The sequence below is a fragment of the Empidonax traillii genome, unplaced genomic scaffold (genome assembly GCF_003031625.1).
Source record: "Empidonax traillii isolate 1590-97213 ecotype Southwest subspecies unplaced genomic scaffold, ASM303162v1 scaffold319:size813200, whole genome shotgun sequence".
NCBI lineage: Eukaryota > Metazoa > Chordata > Aves > Passeriformes > Tyrannidae > Empidonax > Empidonax traillii.
Window position 1 is genome coordinate 758300 of NW_020955512.1, and position 23151 is coordinate 781450.

Below are 23151 nucleotides of genomic sequence, written 5' to 3' on the forward strand. Positions count from 1 at the left end.
TCCCGGAGGAGTCGCTCCGAGAGGGGCAGGGCGGCAGCTCCGCCGCACCGAGACGCGGGTGACAGCACCCTGTGTGCGCCTCCCCCGCGAGCTGAGTGGGCTCTCCCCGGCTGGACTCCACACCTGTGGGTCGGGATGTTCCACCCCAGAGCGAAGGGGGGGGCGGCGGAGGGCGGCGGAGCGCAGGTAACCGGGCCCGCAGTGGCGGAGCCGCCGCCGCCGCCGCTCCCGGTAGGGCGGGTTCGAAGCCGCCGGACGGTCCCTCCGCCCTCCCCGCTGCGCCCGGGGCGGGGGCGGCACCGCGGTGCACACACAACTCCCCGGCACTTGGTACGGCCCGGCGCGGGGCATGGCGGGGCCGTGGCGCCGGCGCGGCGGGAGCGGAGCGGGATGTGGGGAGGTGTTGGGTGTGCAGCGCCGGGATAGGGAGCCAAGGTGGGAAACTCGTTTTACCCACGGACCGACGGGGCTCGTCCCCGCAGCGTGGGCAGCAGGCGAGGGAGGGGTTCTCCCCGTCTGCTCTGGGGAGATCCCACCTGCAGTGCTACCTCCAGCTCCGGGATCCTGGATACGAGAAGGACATGGAGCTGATGGATTGAGTCCAGAGGAGGCCGTGAAGATGATTCGAGGGCTGGAGCCCCTCTGGAGCTCTGGAGACAGGTTGGGAGAGCTGGGGATGTTCAGCCTGGAGAAGGCTCCAGGGAGACCTGAGAGCCCATTCCAGTTCCGAAAGGGGCTCCAAAAGAACTGGAGAGGGACTTTAGACAAGGGATGGAGTGACAGGACACACAGTAATTGCTTTAAACTGAAAAACCGTAGGTTAAGATTAGATATTAGGAAAAAATTGTTCCCAGTGAGAGTGGTGAGACTCTGGTACAGGGTGCCCAGAGAAGCTGTGGCTGCCCCATCCCTGGAAGCGTTCAAGGCCAGGTTGGATGGAGCTCTGAGTATCCTGGGATAGTGGAAGGTGTCCCTGCCCGTGGCAGGGGCTTGGAACGAGATGATCTTTAATGTTTTAACCCAAACCATTCTGCTGTTGTTGTTCTTTTAAGGCTGAAAGAGCCAGAAATGCCTGTAGAGGCACTGGCTGGGAGCAGCTCCCCATCTGTGGGCCAGGCTCCAGTTGAGCTATCCCATGAAACCAAACCCATCATTACCATCCCAATGCCAGGAATAAAAGCATTGGACACATCTAACTAAGTTCGTTTGCAATCTGTTCACACCACGACTCCTCCACTGCTGTGGCTGCTCCCAACCTGATTTGGGAGGTGACAGAAAATTCAGGACATTGGCAGAAATCCATGCTAAAAGCAGCCAGTGCAGAGCTGATGGGCAGCAGGAGCTGTTCAGAACTGATGGCAACGCATTTCTTACAATTACCACTGACCAAAGTGTTTTCTGTGGGAATTCTCAAGACTGTACAACGTGCATTGCCCTCAAGACAATACGGTCAGTTCAGGTGAAGCTTTAATTCCCATAGGCACTTTTTTTTAGAAAAGTAACATGAAGGATTTGTTTTAACCAAGAGGGTGAAGAGGTTAACAAAAGGTATTTTATTAAAGCTGTTAATCATAAGCCACCTTATCACTGCAAGCAGTATTTCCCCTCAGCTTTGCCTATTTAACATCAATAACTTTGACAACACACATTTATTGCCCAGCACTTCCTGAACTGAGCGATGCTTCCTGCAGTCCTAAGAAAATGAGAATGTTTGTTTTCTTGTTACAGTAGGACAAATTCCTTTTTCCCACTGCCCCCTCCAATCAGCATCACATCTGGATGTTGGCATTGGAGCACCCTGGAGTTCAGGCTGCTGGGTAAGATCTGCACTTGCAAATCAACACACTTGGCTCTTCCTTATGTTTGTGATAAAACAACTTAGGGCCTTGTTTCCTTTAGTTGTGGTTGCAAAGTACAGATTTATTTTTTTTTTTATGCTACCTGACCTTCCTGCAGGGATTTGTTGGGTTTTTTTGTTCCCCAGAAGCAAGTTATTTGCTCCACCCAGCATCCACAGAGTCTTACATCCTATTTGTACAAGAGGAAGTGCCTTGCTCTACCTCAGCTCACCCATATCTTGCACCAAGACTTCCAACATGTTTTCTACTTCCTATTGGATCTCCAAGGGTACTTCTGTATCCTTGGGAATACAACATCTTTGGAAACACTGGTATAGCTGAGGCTGTGTAATATCGTTGCATAATTCTAAGATACAGAAGATGTTGCTTCATCACAGAAATATATTTCATGAAGAGGGATGAGTTTATCAAGATGTCCCACGTAAAATTTTAATTGGGTCTGCGGGGTGGAGTGACTGCTTGTCTTTGGAGAGTTTGGGCTTTGCTCATCTATGCCTGGTAGTATGAAGGAGCTGCTAACTTCAGACTGGAATTATTGACATAATTCAATTCTGGTGAATCATGTTTAATTTAGGGGGAGGGTTGGTCTTCTCCATAGCAGGGAAAGCTCCAAGGCAGTGTTATATGGGATTCTTTGATTCCAACAGAGGGGCTGTGCTTGGGAAGTGACTATATCCGACCTTCTGTGTATAAATGACAGTGGGGTGAGCTGGCTTTGTGGAATACCACCAAGCATCTGGGCTTGGGCATCTCTGAAATAAATAACCCATGTCACTTTCAAGTGTGTCATTATTGGCTTGTTGCACGCTGGGGAACAAGCCTGATTTTATGGACAATAACTGGAATGAGCACACAGCTCCACACGCAGAGCTGTGGCTGTGATGGAGACTGGGACCCTCACCACAACCTCACTGCACTGGTACGAAGCCGGTCACTGCCTCACGGTGATCCCACAGCTGCCAGGGCATCCCCCAGCCCTGCTCCCACGTCCCCATCCCCTTCAGGAGCATCACAGGATCAGTTAGGTTGGAAAAGACCTCTGCAATCATCGAATCCAACCGATGACCAAAACCCACCGTGTTACCTTGATCAGAGCACCAAGTGCTACCTCCAGTCTTTCCTAAAAACACCTCCAGGGACAGTGACTCCGCCATCTCCCTGTGCAGTCCATTCCAAATGGAATCTCAAAAGTCCATTCCGGGATCCCCTAGCACAGCTGCCACAGTGATTGTGGTGATGGGCAAGGAGGTTCCAGGGGCTTTATCCTGAAGGCGCCTCTCACAGGCATCCAAATACATCCAAACACTGTATGCATTGTAAAAGTGCACATGTATCAGTGATGCAGGAGAGACCGGAGATACTGTTTTAACTCATATTCACCCAGTGCTTCGAGCTGATGGGTGGCAGGAAGGGTGTAATGAAGCAAGCAGAACCTCAAAAAGTAAAGTTGGACAGCTTGTGCTGTGATTAAGAGCGAGAACCTGCTGATAGCATCGAAGCAACAGCTGCTAAATGTAAGAGGGGCTTGAAAGAGTCTCCTATTTTGTAATACATGGAAATCAGTAGGTTATTTTGGTTGAGAACACCGCGTTTTCCAAACCCCCGACCCCGCCGCGCGGGATCCCCTCAGCCCCGGGCCCTCACGGGCAGCGCCAACATGGCGGCGGGCCCCGTCACGTGCCCGGCGGCGGCCGCGGCCCGCGCGCGCGCGGCGCCTCCCCCGTGAGGGAGGCGAGAAAATGGCGGCGGCGGCGGCGGCGCCTTGAGCGGCGCGTCCCAGGCGAGTGTCCCGGCGGGACGCGCGGGGCGCGGTAAAGCGGCAGCCGCGGGGCCCCGGCCGGGCCGCGGGGGCGGGGAACACGCGCCCTGACCGCGCCCCGGCGGCGGGCCGGCCCCGCCCGCCCACCTTTCCTCCCCTGAGGGGGCGGCGGCGGCGGCGGGGCCGGGCTGGGCTGGGCGAGGCGGGGGCTGAGGGTGGGTCCGGGCGGGGGGCGATCGGCGAGGGGGCCCGGGGGCCCCCTCAGCGCGGGGCCGGTTCACGGCGTGGCGTGGGGTGTATTCCCACAGAGCATACCTTCGTTATTTGCTTTATTGTCATTTTATTGCCATTTTTTTTTCATTATTATTTCTTTTAGTGCCTTCTGCCACATACCAAAATGCCTGTGGGTGGTTAGGCTTGGAGGAAATTTTCCGGTTTTTTGGGAGTGGTTTTTTTGTGGTTTGTACCCTTGGAGTTGTAGCAGGAGGTTGTGAATGGAAAGAATAAGAATAAACTGTATATATTAAAAAAAAAAAAACAAACCACGACTATTTTTAGATAACAGTTACGGTTGCGGATTGTTGGCAGTGTTTGTTAGTACCATGGCATTTACCAAAACTTTCTAAAACATGAGTAGTGACATCCGTGTCCACTGTGAAGGTAGTTTCACCTTACTGGCATAGAATAGCAGATATTTTTTTATTTCAGGTGTTTGATTTCACCAAAAAAATATAAAGCAAGAAAACTTCTGAATATTTACGTTATGCACAGTAGTTTGAAGTTATGTGGCATCCTGTAATGTTACTGCTTGAATAAACACTTATTTTCAATATAGTTTTCTGTTGTGCTTTGTATTTTGGGCTTGCTTAAATGCATAGTGGTTGTTTAAAGTCACTTTAGTGCATTTTCTAAAACTTACTTTGCATTACGGAGGCTCTTTTAAGTTACAGTTGCTCGGGAGCATCACTGCGAGGTTTTCATCATTAAATGAGTAATTTTACTCCAAGTTAGCGTCTCATACCTGCTTGAAGTTTGGTGTCAGAGGAGATGCTGGGCAGAATTTTAGGAGCTCTTTCCTGTTTTTGTTGTACATCCGTTATGGGAACAACTTGGGCAGTGACAGAGCGTTATTTTTGAAAATGAGACACTTGGAGCTCAAGGATTAACAGCTCTCAGGGGGTGAGCTCGTGATGGAATAGTTAGCAAGTGGGATATGTCGCACATCTTGGTTATAACACATCCAAAAATGTGGCTGGGAATGAAGGAAATGATACATCCAGTGTTGTTTTCTTAGGCTCATTTAACTGGTTGCATAACTTTGCAAAAACTAGCTAGACAAGTTGTAGCTGTAAATATTTTGAAGTGCTTTTAATGTCCTCTGGAGGAGACGGGACTGGGTTTTTTTGAGGTACTTTTCATGATGTGAAGGTAATGTAAAGTGGTTTTAGAAGTGATGCTGGTTTTATTGCAGTTGGGGTGGTAACCCCTGTGTGTTAATTTGTGCCCTGATGTAGGCAGACAAATGACATCAGTGATGCACGGCTGAATTTTTAACAGCAGATCACACTGCTTCCTTCAGTTTTAATAGCAGGGAAATCTCTACTTTTAAGGCATCCTTCATTGCCATGAATTTTGTTTGATGGCAAAATACATGCCAGGATCCAATATGATGGTGAGCAAGAGGTCCTTAGGTGACTGTGTATCTGTTAAAGTTTAGTTCTTGCAGGTACCCAGGAGCTGGAGCATCACGTGCAGCTCTGCTGGCAGAGCAGTTGTGTTTTGGGAGGTGAAGGTGAAGCTTGGCACTGTAGTGTTCTGCTTCCAGCTGTGAGAGCTGAAACTCCTAATTATGTTCCCGTTTGATGCAGCATCCAATGGGTGGTTTGTTAAGCACTTGGCAAAGCTGCTTTTTTTCCCAGTATGTTGCAGCTCTCTCTGATGATTTCTCTGAGCCCTTCTTTATGGTAAGAAGGAAACACATCTTCCTCCCCCTTCCTTTTATTAACATCCTTCTAAGAGCAATAAACAGCTACTATGCTGTTTCCTGTTAATTATAGTACTAAGACTGAAAAAGAAACCAAAGTAAACACCCCTCGTGTATTGAGGTTTGGGATTCATTTCAGTTTTAAAGATGACGTTTTCGGAGAGAGATTGTACTCTGCAGCAGAGGGAATTCTCATCAGGCTGGGGAGCATCATCTGAGCTGATTAGATAGGTAGTTTCTTCCTTGGTTCTTGCTATCTTGTGTGAGATATTGCTGTAAAAAGCATTTTTTTTCCCATGTGTTCTTCCCCTCTCTTTCCAAACAAAACATGCCACCAGTGACTTTTACCCAGAGCAGGTTTTGCTCCTTTGCCCAGGATAAACCAGCAGTTCAGTGCTGGGCTGTGAGGGAACAGGACATGGCAGCACTCCTTTGTAGCTGGCTGGAAATCTTGCATGTATTCCTGAGCTGCTTCTTTACTGCAACTTCTGATGGATCTAAGATTATAACCACATTTCTCGGTAAATTTCATCAAGTAATAGCAAATAGTACAACCTTAGATTAGGTGTTAGGAAGAAATTGTTGCCTGTGAGGGTGGGGAGGCCCTGGCACGGGTTGCCCAGAGAAGATGTGGCTGCCCCATCCCTGGAAGTGTCCAAGGCCAAGTTGGAGCAACCTGGGCCAGTGGAAGGGGGTTGGGATGAGATGAACTTACAGTGTCTTCCAACCCAAATCATTCTGTGATGCTATAAATCTTATCCATTTAAAAACACTCTGTTATCTCAGCAAAACTTCAGGGTTTTGTGTTGAACATCACGGTGTGCTGGCCCTGTGTTTGTGATCAGTGTTCTCTCTGTGCTGCCAGGCTGGGCGGGCGCTGCACAGCGATGGAGAATGAACCAAACACAACAACGTGTTCTGCACCTACCACGACTGTCACCACCACCTCCACCTCCCGCCCCGCGCTCCCGCAGATCTCCGTCTACAGCGGCTCCGACAGACATGCTGTCCAGGTACTGCGCTGTGGGGTGTTCCCCTGTCCTGTACAGAGCTCTGAGTGCAGGCACTGCACAACACTTTACACAGGGTTAACTTTCCAGTCTTAATTGCTGTTGTCTGTCTGCACAGCTGACATCATTTTCAGATGTTGTCTACTGAAGGATATCACACCACTTAAGGATAGTGCAGGGTACAGACCTGACTCCCAAATAAGGGAGGGGGGAAGTGCTACGCTAGAAAGTTTGGTTGGTTCATCCCGTGCTGAGGGTGTGGATTATTAACATAATACAAAAATATATACAAAATAAAGCTGTTTGAGCAACACTGACTGCAAGAATCCAGAGGTATATGTGTGGGATCCAGCCCCCTCTTGCTTCTCTTGAAATCAGGTCTCCTTGAACTCTGTACAGTCCATTGTGTTGGGTTTGATAATTGGGTCTCTCAAAAAGCAGAACATGATGTAGGATGTGTTGACAAGCAGCTGAGAGGCTGGGATGTTGTGTTGGGAATGATGCTGTATTGTCAGGCTGTCCTTGAGAGCATAAATATACTGAATATACTGTTCTTTAGTAAGAACAGTGATGGAGCAAGTTCAGCATTACATAACTGGTGTGAAAAGAATTTATTTGGTTGTGTCTCCTTGTAAAGGTAAACTTCAACATCATGTCAGCATGGTGTGTGCTTTGTAATTGTAATTAATTACCTACTGATTCACCACAGGTTATTCAGCAGGCCTTGCATCGTCCTCCTAGCTCAGCTGCTCAGTACCTCCAGCAGATGTATGCAGCCCAACAGCAGCATCTAATGCTGCAGACTGCTGCTCTGCAGCAGCAGCACTTAAGCAGTACCCAATTTCAGAGTCTGGCAACTGTTCCACAGGTGAGAGTGAAGATTGCTGACAAAGAACGGTGTATTATCTAGAGCAGGGCTACGGTCCCTGTCAAACGTAATAACAGCTTAAGTGCCTGAGCTTAAAGCCTCACCATAATTCACTGTTATGTTCTAATCACATTGTTATTTTAAAGTGTATCTTCCTCCAGACTGCTTGGAGGGTTTTGTCCAGTGGTATAGATGCTCCAGTAGGCAACCATTCCATGCTTTATTGCATGCATTATAATGCTTCATGTAAATCATCGAGCAGTAATAAAATAAATATTAAAAACAGACTACTTCAATCTTCATCCCATGATTTTCTCTAAATGTTGATGGGGAAAGCAATGAATAGCATTGTATCCTAGTGAAATCAAATGAAAGTAATGAACATCTTAGTGCGTTTTGCCTCACATCTGGCTGCATTACAAGTAATAGCAAAATTCAGTTTTAACTCTGAGTGTGAAAATGTAGGAGGTAAATGATATTTCGTTTCTGAAACACAGCTTTTAACATTAGTGAGCACTGGAGGAGACCCATTTTGAACTCAAGCAGTGGCGAGATTTCCTTTGACCTCAGTTGACCTTAGATTGAGAATATGATTTTGCAGAGAGAGAGGTGGTTGTTAATGAATTTACACATGGAAATGCTAACATGGAGTTAAAGACCTCAGGGGAATGGCTGCTTGGTGTCAGAACTGGACTGGCTCTTTTTGGCTCCTGGCTGGCTTTTCCTTCTATGCCTTTTTCATTAGATTGTGGTAATATATTGATTTGTCTTTTTTTGTTATGACAGAGTTGTGTGTGGATACCCAGTTACTGAGACAGAGCAAAGGAAAGCAGGCTGGGGGAGGCTGAGAGGTTTTGGTGTTGGTCTGTTCACACAGAAACCTAAATCCTGTCCCTGTATCATCAGAAGGGCTGGAATAGCCTGCTGTGATACACTCTAAATGTGCATCCATAATTTACCATTCTAGAATAGGAGGGTGTTCTTTACAGCATTTCTAGGGCTTGATTTATTTTTTGAGGAATTTAATTACAGTAAAAATGTTAGTGAGTTTTAACAATGTCAGTTTTCAATGATGTCACATTTTAAGATCCGAGCACCACAGGTGGTGAGCTGACCAGTAAACTCCATCATTAACAGCTTGACTTTACCTCTGGTAGTTTTTATTCAAGTCTTGATCTGAAAGAACCTTCGTGCCTCAAATTGGGTAGGAATTCAAGGAATTTAGCACCTTGCAGATAGGATCCCATAGTGCAGAGTGCACTTGGCTGAAAACTATTTCCACTGAGAAAACTCTTTTTACTGTTAACTCAGAGAAAAGGTAAAGGTAGAGAGGGATGTTTCTCATGGTTTATGCAATAATATGAACAACACTTAAAACCTTTCTGATTTCAATATTTGACACCTATTCTTGCTATTTAGGCAAGCCTGTCAGGTGGGAGGCAATGTTCTTCCCCCCCTGGGAGTGTCACTCAGCAGTCGAGCATGTCGCAGACCTCGGTACGTAACTGGACACAGCCCTCCCTCCGTCCCCAACCCTGCTCGGTTCTTCCCTGGCTCCTGGGAGAGACAGAAATACTTCAGGATTTAAAACTGCACAGTTCAAATTGGTATTGCAGACACAGTGAACGACTCTGTAGTAAGTGTTGGGTGCTGGCTGCTGTTGTTGCTGGCCACTGTTGGCTTCTCCAGTCCCAGACCCTTCCTGCTGCTCTGAGGGGCGGCTGCCCACTCCACAAGCACCAGTGATTGTTCAAACTCCTGCAGGAGTCACTCTCTGAGCTCTCATACTCTTACTCAATTTCTTATTGGATTTCCCACATTAGTTTCTTTATTGAGGGCACTACAGTAGATTAAAATCCTAACTGTGTACCCATGATTAAAGATCACTGAATATAAAGAATCCAAGTCAATGCTCACATATATTTATGAAACTGATTAAATGTTTATGGCATTCATTATTTTATTGATTATCATCTTTTATCATGCATCTCTTTTGCACTTTCACTTCCCATAATCTAGGCATGTGCTCAGGTCTCAGTTGTGAGCAACTCTGTGTTCAGTTCATGCTGTTATTTCTTTCAGTGGCATCTTCAGACATATAATTTGCACAGTCTTTACAGTTCTGCAGTTGTCTGGCGTAGGATTTGTTAGTCCTACAGACATCCTGCTTATTAATCACCCCCTCGAGCTGTTCATGACTCCAGTGCATAGCTTCGGTGATTTAACTGTGTATTTTTTTAAGCTCTCATAGCTTGGCTTGGCTTACAGTTGTTAGAAGTAAAATCATTCATTCATTAAATTTAGGAGGGAAAAGTCTTTAAAGATGTCTGATGTTAAACTAACAGAATAATTGGGCTGGGGTTTTTCAAGGAAATCTTTTAAGTAAGTGATGAAAAAGAGCTGGGCACTTAACTCTGTTAGACTGGTTAGAAAAGGAAAAAAAAGAAAAAGAAAACCACAACAGCTTTTTTTTTTTTTGAGAAGATGCTACAGAGCAGTTGTTGAGGAGCATTTAATGTGAAATTAGAAAAAGTTGTAGTCTTCAGTCATTTTTCAATGTGCATATGTAAAATGACGATTTCAAGTCCATATGTGGTGGCACAAAGAATTATCCTAAAGAGGTTGCATAACAAACCTAACAGAAGATACCAGTCCAGGCAGATAATAAAAACATTTAAAAATACTTCAATATTAAAATTCGTGTGTTTTTGTTAAAATATTGTAGGCTCATGCTACTTATTCTGTAAATGTGTATTTCTATGAGGTATATTTTTCAGACTTCATATTGTCATTGTTTATAGTCATAATGGCTTATTATTATTTACTGTAAAGTGGTTGCTTGCAGTTTAAGAACCAAAACGAACAATCTTGCCAGAATTCAGTTTTGTGACGATTGGCTCAGTATATTCTTGATACCTTTGCAGTTCAGAGATTTCAGCTGCCCCTGCCATGCTTGTCAAAGCCTTTCTGGCTTTAGGCCGTAGGACGACTGAATTTCCATGACAGAAGCAATATTTTTGTTTCCTTAGATTAACCTCTCCACCTCTCCCACACCTGCACAGATAATAAGCCGCTCTCAGACCTCCAACACCACCAGCAGCAGCATCACCCAGCAGACCATGCTGCTGGGCAGCACCTCCCCCACCCTGAGTGCCAGCCAGGCTCAGATGTACCTGCGAGCTCAGATGGTGAGTGTGGGTTACAGGCAGTAAGAGTGGCTCAGGTCCAGCCCTGTTGTCTCCACAGCTCTGCTTGTTAAATAACGTTGTGGCACTGGAAGATCTGAGTTGTCTTCCTTTGTTCCAGTAGATATTGGGCTGCTCTCTTGCCTTTGTTTCACCCGTTTGTAATATTACAGAAGTCATATAACGTATCACAGGTGTATTTATAAATCTCAAAGGTTTTTCTCAACATGCAGAACAAATGTTTTAAATTATTATCTTTTAGTTTTATATACTTAAAACTGCCACGGTAAAGGGTTCTTTGAGTAAGTTAATCTAACAGTAAAAAAGTGAATCTTAGAATCTGTGCATCAGTACATGTAAGTTATGTATCTTCTTAAGGTGCTGCATTTCTTTTACAGATTTTAAACATTTCAGTCTGTTGGCATATATTTTTTTCTTGCTTAACAGCTTATTTTTACTCCTGCGACCACTGTGGCTGCTGTCCAGTCTGACATTCCTGTTGTCTCATCCTCCTCCTCATCTTCCTGTCAGTCTGCAGCTACTCAGGTGAGCCTGTGTAAACTTGTGGAAGGTCTGTGCAGTAGAGTGGGCCAGAAATTAAAAGGAAGGAATCACTGTGTGCTTATAAAAATTACTCAGCCCAGACCTTAGAGCAGCTGAGCTGCTGGGGAGCTCCTGCCAAACTCTAGCTGTTCCTCTCCCCCCTCATGGATATCTCAGTTGGGTCACCTTATCTGGGGAGAGGTGCTGAAGGTTGAGTTGTGCTCACAGGGGTAGGGCTGCAGTAAATGCATCCAGTGAGGAAACAGCTACTCTTGCATTCACAACAGGGTTTGAGCGTGTCCTGTGGGGGACACACTGAGCACTGAGAAGTGAAGTGTAAACTGGCTGTGCTAAATGTTGAGTGAGGAAGGGATCATGTGATCAAAATAGTGGCTGGTGGTAAAAATCTTTTTCATGTAAATATGGTGTAAATTAGTGCACAAGTCGTTACCCTTGAAAATAAAATTCTAGCTTAGCATGTAGGATTGGAGATCTGGGATCACTCTGTACAGAATCTGGCTGTGACGTAACAGACTTCAATAAAAATAATTTCTGACCTCTTGTTTCAGGTGACACTGGAGGTGTCAGGAAAAGGTAGATTAAATATCACTGTAGAAACAAAGGTTTCAGTTTTGTTCATGCATGGATAACACAGAGCAGATTCTGATCCCATTGACCACCCAAGGTCTGCTTTATGGTGCTGTCTGGAAGCTCACGCACAGACCACCGCACTTGTGCAGTGTCTGGATGAAAATAAAATTGCTTTTGCTTAAGATGTTTTCGGTCATTCACTTTGAAGGCACAGTAAAAGACAAAAATGAAAGTTTTAATTCAAATTAACGAAAAATTTCCATTACTTTTGGAAGTTCAATAAGGAACGAAAGACTTTTCTGTGTTTTCTTTATCGCCAAAGTAATAAAGATCCCTATCCTCCTCTAAATTTTGTGGCTTAAAAGATACCTTGATATGCAGATTTTTAGATTCTTTTGATCACAGAGGATGAGAAGCATCACAAAATGTAATATTTTTTTTGCTGTTTTTTCACGTTTTGCTCGTTTCCCAGGTTCAGAACTTGACGCTGCGCAGTCAGAAGCTGGGTGTGCTGTCAAGTTCCCAGAATGGCCCACCAAAGAGCAGCACTCAAAGCCAGTCACTGTCCCTGTGCCCCAGTAAACCCGTCAGCAGCTCCAAGGGCAGCCAAGCAGATCCCAACGAAAGCAATAGGAAAGGCGAGAGCCCAAGCCCGGAGTGCCGGAGCACGCCGGTCACACGCACGTCCAGCATCCACCACTTGATAACACCAGGTAGGGGGGAAATGGAACCACGGGGATCTGATTGTCATTCAGATAATGTGTGTGCACGGTTCTGTCAGAGTTCAGTGCTCTCTGGCGGAGTTTTCAGATACTCCAGATGAATAGAGTTGAAATTTTAATAGTAAATTTATTTACTGTTGATATTGGGTGTTGGCACAGGATGTTGACTGAGCAGAGGCAGTGATGCAGGAATATGGCAATTGCAATGCACAGCTGAATCACAGCACAAACATGATTCTCATTCCTGGTCTCTCTGTACACTTGTTGTCATCCCCAGTCTCTGGGCGCTGAAACCACCTCAAGCCTCTTGCTCTCATCAAAATCTATTTGTTTGTGTTTGTTTGGCTTTTTTTCTGCCTTGTCTGTGTCATCAGAATGTTCCTGTATCAAGTGCCTTTATAAATCCATAGGTAAATAATGCTCAGAATCTTAGTATTTTGTATTAAGAGAGAAATGTAAATAACCTGCACTTGGTTAGATAAGCACTTCCATTGCATGCCCCTTATTTGCATCTGGGCATCCTTATTTTGGAAGAGTGAGGGTAGTTTAGACAATTGATCTGAATCCTGTGGAATTTAGCTTGGCTGATGGCAGCTTTTAGAGGAAGAGTGGGACTTGGAGGCCGACATTCTGTAGGTACTGAGCCCTGGCGCTCCCAGAGCTCAGTTTGGGAAGGAAAAAATCCATCCTAAGTAGCACAATAAATCACAAAAAAAAATACATAAATGAGTTTTCTCTCAAGTGGACAACACAAATGGATGTGGAGGACAATGTGTATGCTGTAAGGAATCACTGGTGAGTCACTGGCTCACTTAAAGGTGGTATCTCTGGAAGCTGCACTGTTTTTAGATTTGTACCTCTCAGTTTGTTCAAGTTCAGGCAAATATTTTCAATGGCTTAAATTTATCCTGAATTCTTGGAATTTTAGATAATGCTATTTTTAGAGACTAAGTAAACTTTTAAGTTAGCAGTTATCAACAAATCCTGCTGATTGTGACATGCTTATAATTTCTATTCCAGTCTGTTTCAAAGCAAAGGTTAAATTCATTTAAAGTCGCATAAAATTCTTAAATAAACTGGATCGGCTTAAATAGATAAACATAATAAATATAAGCCTACATAATAAACATAAGCCTACATAATAAACATAGGTTGGATCAATAATAATCTTAGAACTAGCTCCAAAAAGATAAATTTATGTACTTTTATCTAAAAAGTACATATATGTAAAAAGCATGGCTACGTTTCTTTATTCATTGCTGCATCTTGCTTTGGAAATGGATATATTCCCCTAATGAATTGTTCTTGTGTACTACCTGCTGTCCAAGAAGATACTTCTACACATGTATCTTAAGTGTTGAAAAAATTGTGCTGATCTTTAAAGTGAAAACTTTTTGAAGTATTTTATAACGTTTTCAGGATTTGGAGACATAAATACTAATTGTCAGCTGTGCTTTTTTTTTTTTTTCCTTTCCAGCTTCATATTCTCCATTGCAACCTCATTCTCTAGTAAAGCATCAGCAGATCCCACTTCATTCACCACCTCCAAAGATTTCCCATCATCAGCTGATACTGCAGCAGCAGCAGCAAGTCCAGCCGATTGCACTCCAGACTCCTTCGGGCCAGGAGCCACCTCCCTCCCAGCACTGCCTGCCCCTGCCGAGCCACGGGCTCCCCTCGGCTGCCAGCAGCGTCCCGTCCCACTGCTCGCCGATCCACCTGCATCCCCCGCCTCTAACGCTCTCTCCCACCCCATCGCCGTCAGCGCAGCAGTCGGTGGTGGTGTCCCCTCCGCCGTCCCACTCCCCGAGTCAGTCCCCCACCATAATCATTCACCCCCAAGCCCTCATCCAGTCGCAGGCGAGCTCCCTGGTGCCGGCGGCACTGCAGCCGGAGCCGGCGGCCCCCGCGGCCTCTGCCAGCACCCCGGTGCGCCCGGGGGCGCCGCCGCTCAGCCTGCCGCCCCACCTGCCGCTGCCGCCCTCGCCCGCCGTGCACATCGGGGCGGTGGAGCAGCCCGGCCTGGTGCCCTCCGCGCCGCACCAGCAGTACCCCGCCCTGCAGTCCGCTCCCATCCCTCTGGCGGCTCCTCCCCAGCTCTCGGCCTCGTCCACCCAGATCCAGCCGCTGCCCTTGCAGTCTGTGCAGTCCTTACAAGTGCAGCCCGAAATTCTGTCCCAGGGCCAGGTTTTGGTTCAGAACACTTTGGTTTCTGAGGAAGAACTTCCCGCTGCAGAAGCTCTGGTCCAGCTGCCGTTTCAAACTCTTCCACCGCCACAGACGGTCGCGGTCAATCTGCAGGTGCAGCCGTCGGTGCCCATTGAAACTCCAGTGGTAAGTGGTAACATTGCATCCTTTATTCTTTATCCTGGGCTTCTCCAGGGCTGTGTTTCTGGACCATTGACTTCAGAGGGAGCTAAGGCAGGTGCCAGACGCAGGACAAGAAGAAAACTGTTGACTACAGATAGACGTTTTTCCTGTGGTTTATTTTCTGTTGGCTCTTTGTAATGGATCATCAATCAAGAATATCAACCAGGAATCATGGAAGTGCAAATATAGAACTTAAAATCTTATCTTTTGATGAAGTTGCAGTATGTTTAAAGATAAAAAAGAATCAGCAGGTCCTGTAGGCTTTTTTTGGGCTATCAACAGGTTAAGAAAGGAGGTGTGGTGTTCATTTTTAACTTATGTTAGCAATTAATAATCTCAACTGTGATATTTCATTTAGAAATCAGGCAAAAGAGTATAAATGAGGTTTGCTTTTGAAAGGCAGTGTTTTACATTTTAATCTGCTCAACTGACTGTCAGTAATTCATGTAAATTTAATAGTTTTGAGGAAAATAGTTTAAAGTCTCTTATAAATACTAATGCTTGCTAGTCTTGGTGTACTCTTCTGAAATGCTGAGTTTGATTATGCTGCTGAATAAGTCAGACAACAATCTACAGTCTTGTCATTAAACTCATGTTCTGTAGATGTGTTTAAATAGCATCAAATGTGTGTGTAAATAAAAATACAGTCAGCTGTACAGATAAGATATCAAAAAAGTCGAGTTCTCTGCTCTCTTTATATGTTGCTGTTTGTAACAAAATACTTTAATTTTGCTCTCATAGACATTGTGATGTCCTCAAAGTTCACTGTTAGGTGTGCAGTTTGGAAACTAGTATTTTATTAGGAGAGTAGCATATTTGAACTGGTAATTTATTTAAAAAACTGTATTTATGCAACTCTTTTAAGGTATTAGGATAGAATGGAAATCTGTCTAAAGCGATAGTTTGTTGGGTGCAGATTTACCAAGTGGAGAATGTGTGTGAGGAAGAGATGCCCGAGGACTCCGAGTGCGTGCACATGGCCAGAACACCCACACCCCCCACCTTGTCCCCACCAGCCATAACCCTGGGGAATGGAGAGGCCCTGAATTCAGATGATCCTCTGTCAGGTGAGGACGAGTGTCCAACGAAGGTAGCAGTGGTTGGACATGAGTGATAACAACATAACATCCTTGTTATCTTTTTCAGATCACGGGGGGCTGCCTTCAGTGACATCATCAGTCAGTGCCTCAGTAATTAAATCTCCGTCTGACCCTTCACATGCCTCTATTCCACCACCACCTCTTTTGCTTCCAGCAGCAACGACAAGGAGCAACAGCACCTCAATGCCCACCAGCATTCCTAGCCTGGAAAATAAACCTCCTCAGGCTATTGTCAAACCCCAGATCCTGACCCACGTCATCGAGGGCTTTGTGATCCAGGAGGGGTTGGAGCCGTTCCCTGTGAGTGTAGAAGTTGCTAAGAATTTTTTATTACTAATCTTTCAAACAAACTGTTTGTAAGGATGATATTTGTGGCTAGTAGGTGTTTAGATCTTGAATTATTTTTCAGATGTTGGTTTTGACCTTTTTTCCGCTGACTGGTGAGTTGAGTAGTAAGTTATATCTGGAGATACCTGCAGAGAGTGATTTTAGGCTTATGTTTGGAGTAATGGTTTTCATTTGTCTGTCTCCAAGATCCCTCAGTTTTAGTGGTACCTTAATTTAAAGCTCAGAGCTGAGTCTGTGTTAAAATTCCAAAATGTTACAACTTGTTGTTTAAAGCACTGGCAAACTCCTTAGTGGGCTGGGTGTGATTAGTCCTGTCCACAAACAGCCAATTTAAAACCTGCCTCATTAACTAATTTATTGTGCATCTCATTTCACCATTCCTTCAGTTGTGTAGGTCTAATGTGCTGCTTCCTTTGGTAAATGTAATTGCGCAGTCTGCAGAGCAGAAGTGAGTCTTTATTTGTTGGAGGAATGGCATTTGGAGCTTTGGCACCACGGAATGATTCATGGATAAGGAGTAGAAACTGGACATCCTCTCAGGTGCAACTGCTAAGTCACAAATACCATTTTTAGTAATTCCCTGTTGCTCTGCTTTTGTTGCAATAGGTCAGTCGTTCATCTTTGCTGGTGGAACAGCCTGCAGAGAAAAGGTTGCTGGTGGAGGGTCAGATCATGAGTGTTGTGTGTGTGGAGTCAGACCTGCAGAACACAAAACACGCAGACAACTCATCGGACACCGAGATCGAGGATATGATTGCAGAAGGTCTGTGGCGTTTGTTTAAATATCCACTTTTTCCCCTTCAGTTTTGTGTGTAGTACAGAATCCCATCCTGTCTGTACTTCTGGAATCTTCCTCCAGTTTTCACACTGTCTTTCATATAAACTATTTTCAAGTGTTTTTTTTGCTCACTACACAGCAACACAAATGTCCAGACATTATGCACTTGTCCTGCTTAGAATGCAGTGACCTCCAGCACAACTCATGAGCTAAACTGAGTTCCCCATGCAGTGTCCAACTCAATCATCATCATGGACTTCTTACAACTCAGCAGTCAACTATTTGGGATGTGTAACACCACTGTTACTGTTCAAACCCAGATGTAGATAGTCTTGTGTGTGTGGAAATCAAAAACTGTGGCCTGCCCTAGAAAAGCCAAATTATTCTGTAAACACACATTTTTTTCAGAATTTTTTAGCTACCTCTGGATTTTGCTCTTCTGCGATTTGAGTCTCTGTTGCACCAGAGCTGGTTTTGGTGATCTGTTTAATTTGATATAAAAACTGCAGTGAGCAGAGTAAGAAGAGACAACTCCAGTACCTGCTGCTGCCCCAGGTCTGCATCAGGGAAGAGTGCTTTAGAAAGCACTCTGAATTGAAGCAGAGTATTTATTGGCAGTGAAGACAAGTAAACATGGCTGGAATTTTTGACTGAGAGTGATTTACTTTGCTGCTCAGGCAATATGTACCTCTGCTTAAAATTAAGAATATATTTTTATTTGTAGCACTGATTTTTAGTAGGAGCTGGTTTAGCTTGGAAGCACAGCTCTGGAAGGAAATATTGATGGATTGTAGCCCTCCTACTTTGCTTTTTTTTTTTAATATCTTATTTCACCTAGTATATTTCAAACAAAATAAACTTTTTGCCCTCTGGTGTATCTTCTAAAATATTTGAAGCTCTCTTTGCAATAGTTATTTTGCCCTTAATTTCTTGCACTAGATGTTAACTCAGTTTTCAGTATGAACACAGGTGCCATAACCCTTTTTTTTTTCTTACATGCAGCTTATCTTTTTCTTAGATTCAGTGTTCCACAGATCCAAGATCCAACGTTTTCCTTGCTTTCACAAGTCCCTTTGGTTGTAGCAATTGCTTATTCAAAGGTTATTTAAAAGGTTACTGCATTATGTCATTACAGGAGAGCTTGAATTTAGACTGTGGAGGACCTGGTTCTCTTAATGAACTCTTTATAATTCATGAGGACTGTAACTCCAGTTAACTGTTTGCTGAGTTTGAGGATATACTTGCTCATGGATGGCTTGAAATACAGCAAAAAAACTGATTAAATTCATTGCACAACTTAATTGAAGGTTCAGTAAGATTCAGTTTGCTCAAGATCTTTTCCACAGAGAATGAAATCTACAGCTTGCTCAGCTTTGCCTAATTGTCTGTTAACTGAAGGATTTAACTAAATGTGTTAGATACTTGAAAATCTTCTCCTTCCCTGCTTGAGGTGAGAAATGTGAACATAATTTTGTGTCATTGCAACTGACTTCTTTATGCCTCACTCCTTTCTTTAGAGGGACTGGATGAAATCGAAAATGAACTTCTGAAGTGTGAATTTTGTGGGAAAATGGGGTATCCCAGTAAGTTTCTACGGTCAAAAAGATTCTGCTCCACATCCTGTGCCAAAAGGTAACTCTGTCTAATTATTGCTTATCATTAACTGGTTAATGGGTTAACCTCTCTTGCTTAAGAGAGGAAGAATTCACAGCCAATATCTGAATGTAAAGTCTTCCATCGTTACAGCTGGAAAGTTGATGTTTAATCCCAGAGATTTTGGAAATGGGGAATAGTTCCCCATTTCTAGTCACCACTTAGCTCTTTCTTTTTGCATTCGTGTGCCTGGAGATGACCTTTTTCTGTGTCTGCCACATTCCCATTTTAAGCAGTGGGAGTTCATATTTTCCATTTGGTACTTGTTAGGACACCACCAGTGAAATAAATTTAAGAAGGGGTTTGGCCCCCTTAACGTGGGACTTTTGCCTCCACCCTCCTTTGACTGGGTATCAGCCAGGTAGAGAAAATAGAACCAAAACACGCAGCGTGGTTTCAGGTTTTTAGTGGGCATTTCGGAGAAGCGGAACTGTATTATGTGATAAAATGCAAAGGTGGAAAAATTTTAAGAATGGGAAGGACAGACATCTTCCAGGGATGGTCTAGGTGTACTTGATCCTGCATCAAGATGAGGGGCTTGAGTAAGTGGCCTCTGAGATCCCTTTCTCTTTTATTGCTGTGACAGCCGTTGTTTTAATGAAGCAGCATTTCTACAACCCTGTGATTTTACGGTTGCTTGATTGAATTCAGTCCAAAAGACCATTAGTGCATTATTGAATATATCTTACTTCTTTAGGCACAGCCTTAGTTGCACTAAGAAATTTGGGCTGTTTCCATCAGACAAGACCAGTCGTTGGAATCGGAAGTCAGATAGCCAAAGTCTTGGGCGGCGCGGGCGTCGGCCGAGCGGCCCTGAGGGGGCGTCACGAGAGCATTTTCTTAGACAGGTCTGTGGAACATTTGCTTAAAACTATGGCACGGCCTCGGGGATTGCAAATAAAGCCTAATACTGCAGTTGTACTGCGTTTTCCAGCTTCCAATTACTTATCCATCTGCAGAAGAGGATCTGGCTCCTCACGAGGACGCTGTCCCGACGGCCATGACCACCCGGCTGCGGAGGCAGAGCGAGAGGGAGCGGGAACGGGAGCTGAGGATCCGCAAAATGCCGGAGAGCATCGACCTGCTGCCAGCAGTGCAGTCTGACCCCTCGGTGTGGACTGTGGATGAAGTGTGGGCCTTCATCCATTCTCTGCCTGGTATGTTGTGTGCAGTACCTTGCTCTATCGTTCTTTGACAAAGAAGTTCTTGCTTTGTAGCATCCCTGTAGTGAGGAGGTGGTGTGGTTACAGCACTGGGCTGCTCCTTAGTTGGTCTCAGAGACTGGGATGTGATTTGTTTCCTCTTGCTTGTTCCTTCAGCACAATTGCCATGTTGATAGAACTAGTCCCACTTCTGCTGTTGCATCCCAGCTGATGGAGATTAGAGCTGTTCCTTCCTTCAGTCTGACTTCTCTCGAGAGGTCAGTAGAGAGGTCAGACACTTCCTCCTTGGTACACTTCTCTCTTCCCTCCTCACTTGCTGCTTATTCAGTAGAAAAAGCAAGAGCAGTGTTATTTCTGAGAAGTTTGAAAGACCTATCCCGATACAAATCACTAAAAAAGAACAAGCAAGTTGCTTCTGTAAGGTTTAACTTTATTTTGCACAGCTTTGCTCAGAGAACTCCTGCCTAGAGGCTCTGCTTACTGGTAGGCATGGTTTGTTCTCAGAAAAAAAACAACCTGTTTTCTCTTTATTTACAAACCTTTTATTTTAGCTCGATGTTCACAGTTACCTTTATGTCATCTCCACCTTTTCCCAAGGATGCCCTTCTGTCTGATCAGGTGCTGTAATCCCTCCAGGGGACAGCAGAGCAGTCATCCCAGAATTTCTGTTGCTTACCCATTAAAACACAGGTTAACTTTGTTCCTAATTTTCTGCCTTTTCTGGTGTGCTAAACCATTTTTCTGTGTATCCTGCCATGCTGATAACCTGTAAGGAATAAATCCTCACTGCTAAGCCATGCACATGGGTTATGACAGATAATCTTTTATAGGTCAGGCAAAGAACGGAGTAAAGAGTTGTCTTAGATCAGCAAAAGCCTTGGGGTGCTTTTCTTCTGATAGTTCATGGCAGCTGAGTTACATTATCTGCTCCTGGGAACCTGCAGGGTTGTCTCTAAAAACAAGCAAAGCTCCTCAGGTTTGACAGGGTCATTGATGTTGCTGTAGCTGAGCTGTGTCACATCAGTCTTGGTTGGAGTTACTGTTTTTATGGATTTGAGGCTCCAGGTGATCCAGTAATTGATCCCAAGCTCTGGATAAAGGGCAGTTCCCGTCCTGGAGTAATTGAAGTGGCAGATAAGCACAACTCACTTGCAAGTGTGAAACAAAAAATGCTATTCTTAAAATGTAGTTTCTTTTTTTAAACCATTATTTTAGAATATTTCAGCAGCAGCTGGAACTGGGGTGGTTTTGTACTCTGCAAAAAAGATAATCTTTGATTATGTTTATACCTCTCTGTATTTAATGAAAATTTATTATAATTATCCCCATCCATATGAAGCCTAGTTTCTCTAATAATTTTTAAGAAAGTTCTTTAAACAATTAATATTATATTCACAACTGGCCATAATTATTATTGTTCCATAGCTACATTCATGTTTATTGGCGACTTTGGGGTTTATTCTGTTCGATATAGTCACCCACTTCCCATCCTTTTTTTTTATTTAGCCAAGTTATTGCACAACAAACTGTTGCAAAAGTGCTTAAGAGTAGCCAGATGTGCTTGGATGAGGGAACTGAAATCCATTCAACTTCCATCCTCTGCTTTTCCAAAATTACTTCGATGAAAAGTATTTCAGAAGCTGCATGGAAATTCTTCGTGTCCTGCTGGAAGGAAAACAACCTGCAGCAACATCCAGTTATCTGTTTGAACAGGCCCAGTTTTGTTCTGAAATGTAGGAGCTTCTCTTGATCTCTCAGGTGCTTTATAAATGGTCTGACAATCACAGTGTCTTCAAGTCAGACATCCATGATACCTTTCACAGGAATACTCAATATTTGGCTTACAGATGTTTTATCTGTTGTCAGCACTTCAACAGGAAAACCTTTATGATGATGTTGGGGCTAATTGTTGCATGAGGTCTGTTTAAGAAATCATTGAGAAAAGTTGTGCTTTATTCTTTGTGCAAAGCCAGCCTTTCCCAGCCTTGAATGTTATAACCTTTACAGAGTAATAACCCAGATTAATTCAGATTTGGATATCAATACTTCCTTCCACATTTCCTTTCCATTTGTCTTGGATACATTTGTAAGTCCGTCAGGAAATTAGATTATCTGTTCTTGTTAGAATTTGAATCTGAACACACAAGAGGACATGAAATTAATTGCTCTCATCTGGGTGGAAAAGGAGTTCTTTAGAGTAATTTTGTTATCTCTGTAATAGTATACATTTAAAATGGGAAAATATAGAAATGCCAAAAAATAGGTTTAACTGAGGAATAATTGAAAGCAGGAATGGAAGGTGGAGCTGAAAAGCTCTATTGTGGCTAGAACCATTGCATCTAAGAATGCACATTTTTAACCCAATAATTCCTTTTTTTTTGTTGCCTTTTAGGTTGTCAAGATATTGCAGATGAGTTTAGAGCACAAGAAATAGATGGACAAGCTCTCCTTTTGTTGAAGGAGGATCACCTAATGAGTGCAATGAATATTAAGCTTGGACCTGCATTGAAAATCTGTGCACGGATCAATTCCTTGAAGGAATCCTAGGAGGTGAACATGAAGGTTTAAACCACAGAACTGACAGTAATATGCCAACATCTTCACTGTGGCATGAGTGTTACTGTGATGTTTTGGTAAATTGAGGGGGTTTTCCCCACATAAGGACTTAAAAATGTTCCTTTGCTTATACCAGGTAGTCCTCTGTAGTTTCCAACAACCCAACAGGTTCATGGTAAAGCCTGAGTAAAACTTTGAGTTGAAGTTTTTCATGTTAAAAACACGGAGTGAAATACCCTGTGATAGGTTAAATATTCCCCAACGTGGACTTCATCTTAATGAGTTTAAGGTTAACACCCCAGCCCCCACCCCAATCTAAACACCTTTTAGATTGTGTTGCTGTATTCTGAAAGGTGTTTTTTTTTTCCCCACATACAGCAGTGTTTGGACTGAACAGACAGAAGTGTCCACAGGCCCTGTGGAAGCACTAGTACCAGTAAAATGCTATGCATTTAGTTGTGCTCTCTGAGTTTCTTTTAGTCTTGAGCTAATTGTTCGTGAGGGGTAGGTTGGCAGCTGGCTTACCCTCATCTCTGCCACTATAGTATTTTCTTGGAGTCTGTAAAATACTATAAACCGTGTAGATGTCTCATCGAAATCCTCATGATCAGGCTACTGACACCCCTGCCAGAGGTAACTGAAGCACATGTTACTTTACTCTT

The 23151-nt window shown here is 44.1% G+C and overlaps 1 protein-coding gene across 5 annotated transcripts; it reads left to right on the plus strand.

Annotated features, from left to right (window-relative positions):
• Positions 1-3570: 3570 nt before the first annotated feature.
• PHC3 (polyhomeotic homolog 3) lies at positions 3571-22942 on the plus strand. 5 transcript variants are annotated; one of them, XM_027891314.1, is made up of 15 exons: positions 3571-3639; positions 6468-6615; positions 7322-7480; positions 8900-8977; positions 10510-10668; positions 11113-11211; positions 12272-12512; positions 13999-14855; positions 15808-15958; positions 16038-16291; positions 16946-17102; positions 18635-18749; positions 19468-19618; positions 19705-19927; positions 22326-22942. In XM_027891314.1, exons 2-15 carry the CDS (start codon positions 6490-6492, stop codon positions 22478-22480), a joined length of 2925 nt encoding a protein of 974 aa, XP_027747115.1. In that variant the 5' UTR covers positions 3571-3639; positions 6468-6489; the 3' UTR covers positions 22481-22942. The 5 variants fall into 5 exon arrangements, with proteins under 5 accessions (XP_027747115.1, XP_027747116.1, XP_027747118.1 ...); XM_027891315.1 differs by having other exon boundaries at positions 10543-10668; XM_027891317.1 differs by lacking the exon at positions 8900-8977.
• The last annotated feature ends 209 nt before the right edge of the window (positions 22943-23151 follow it).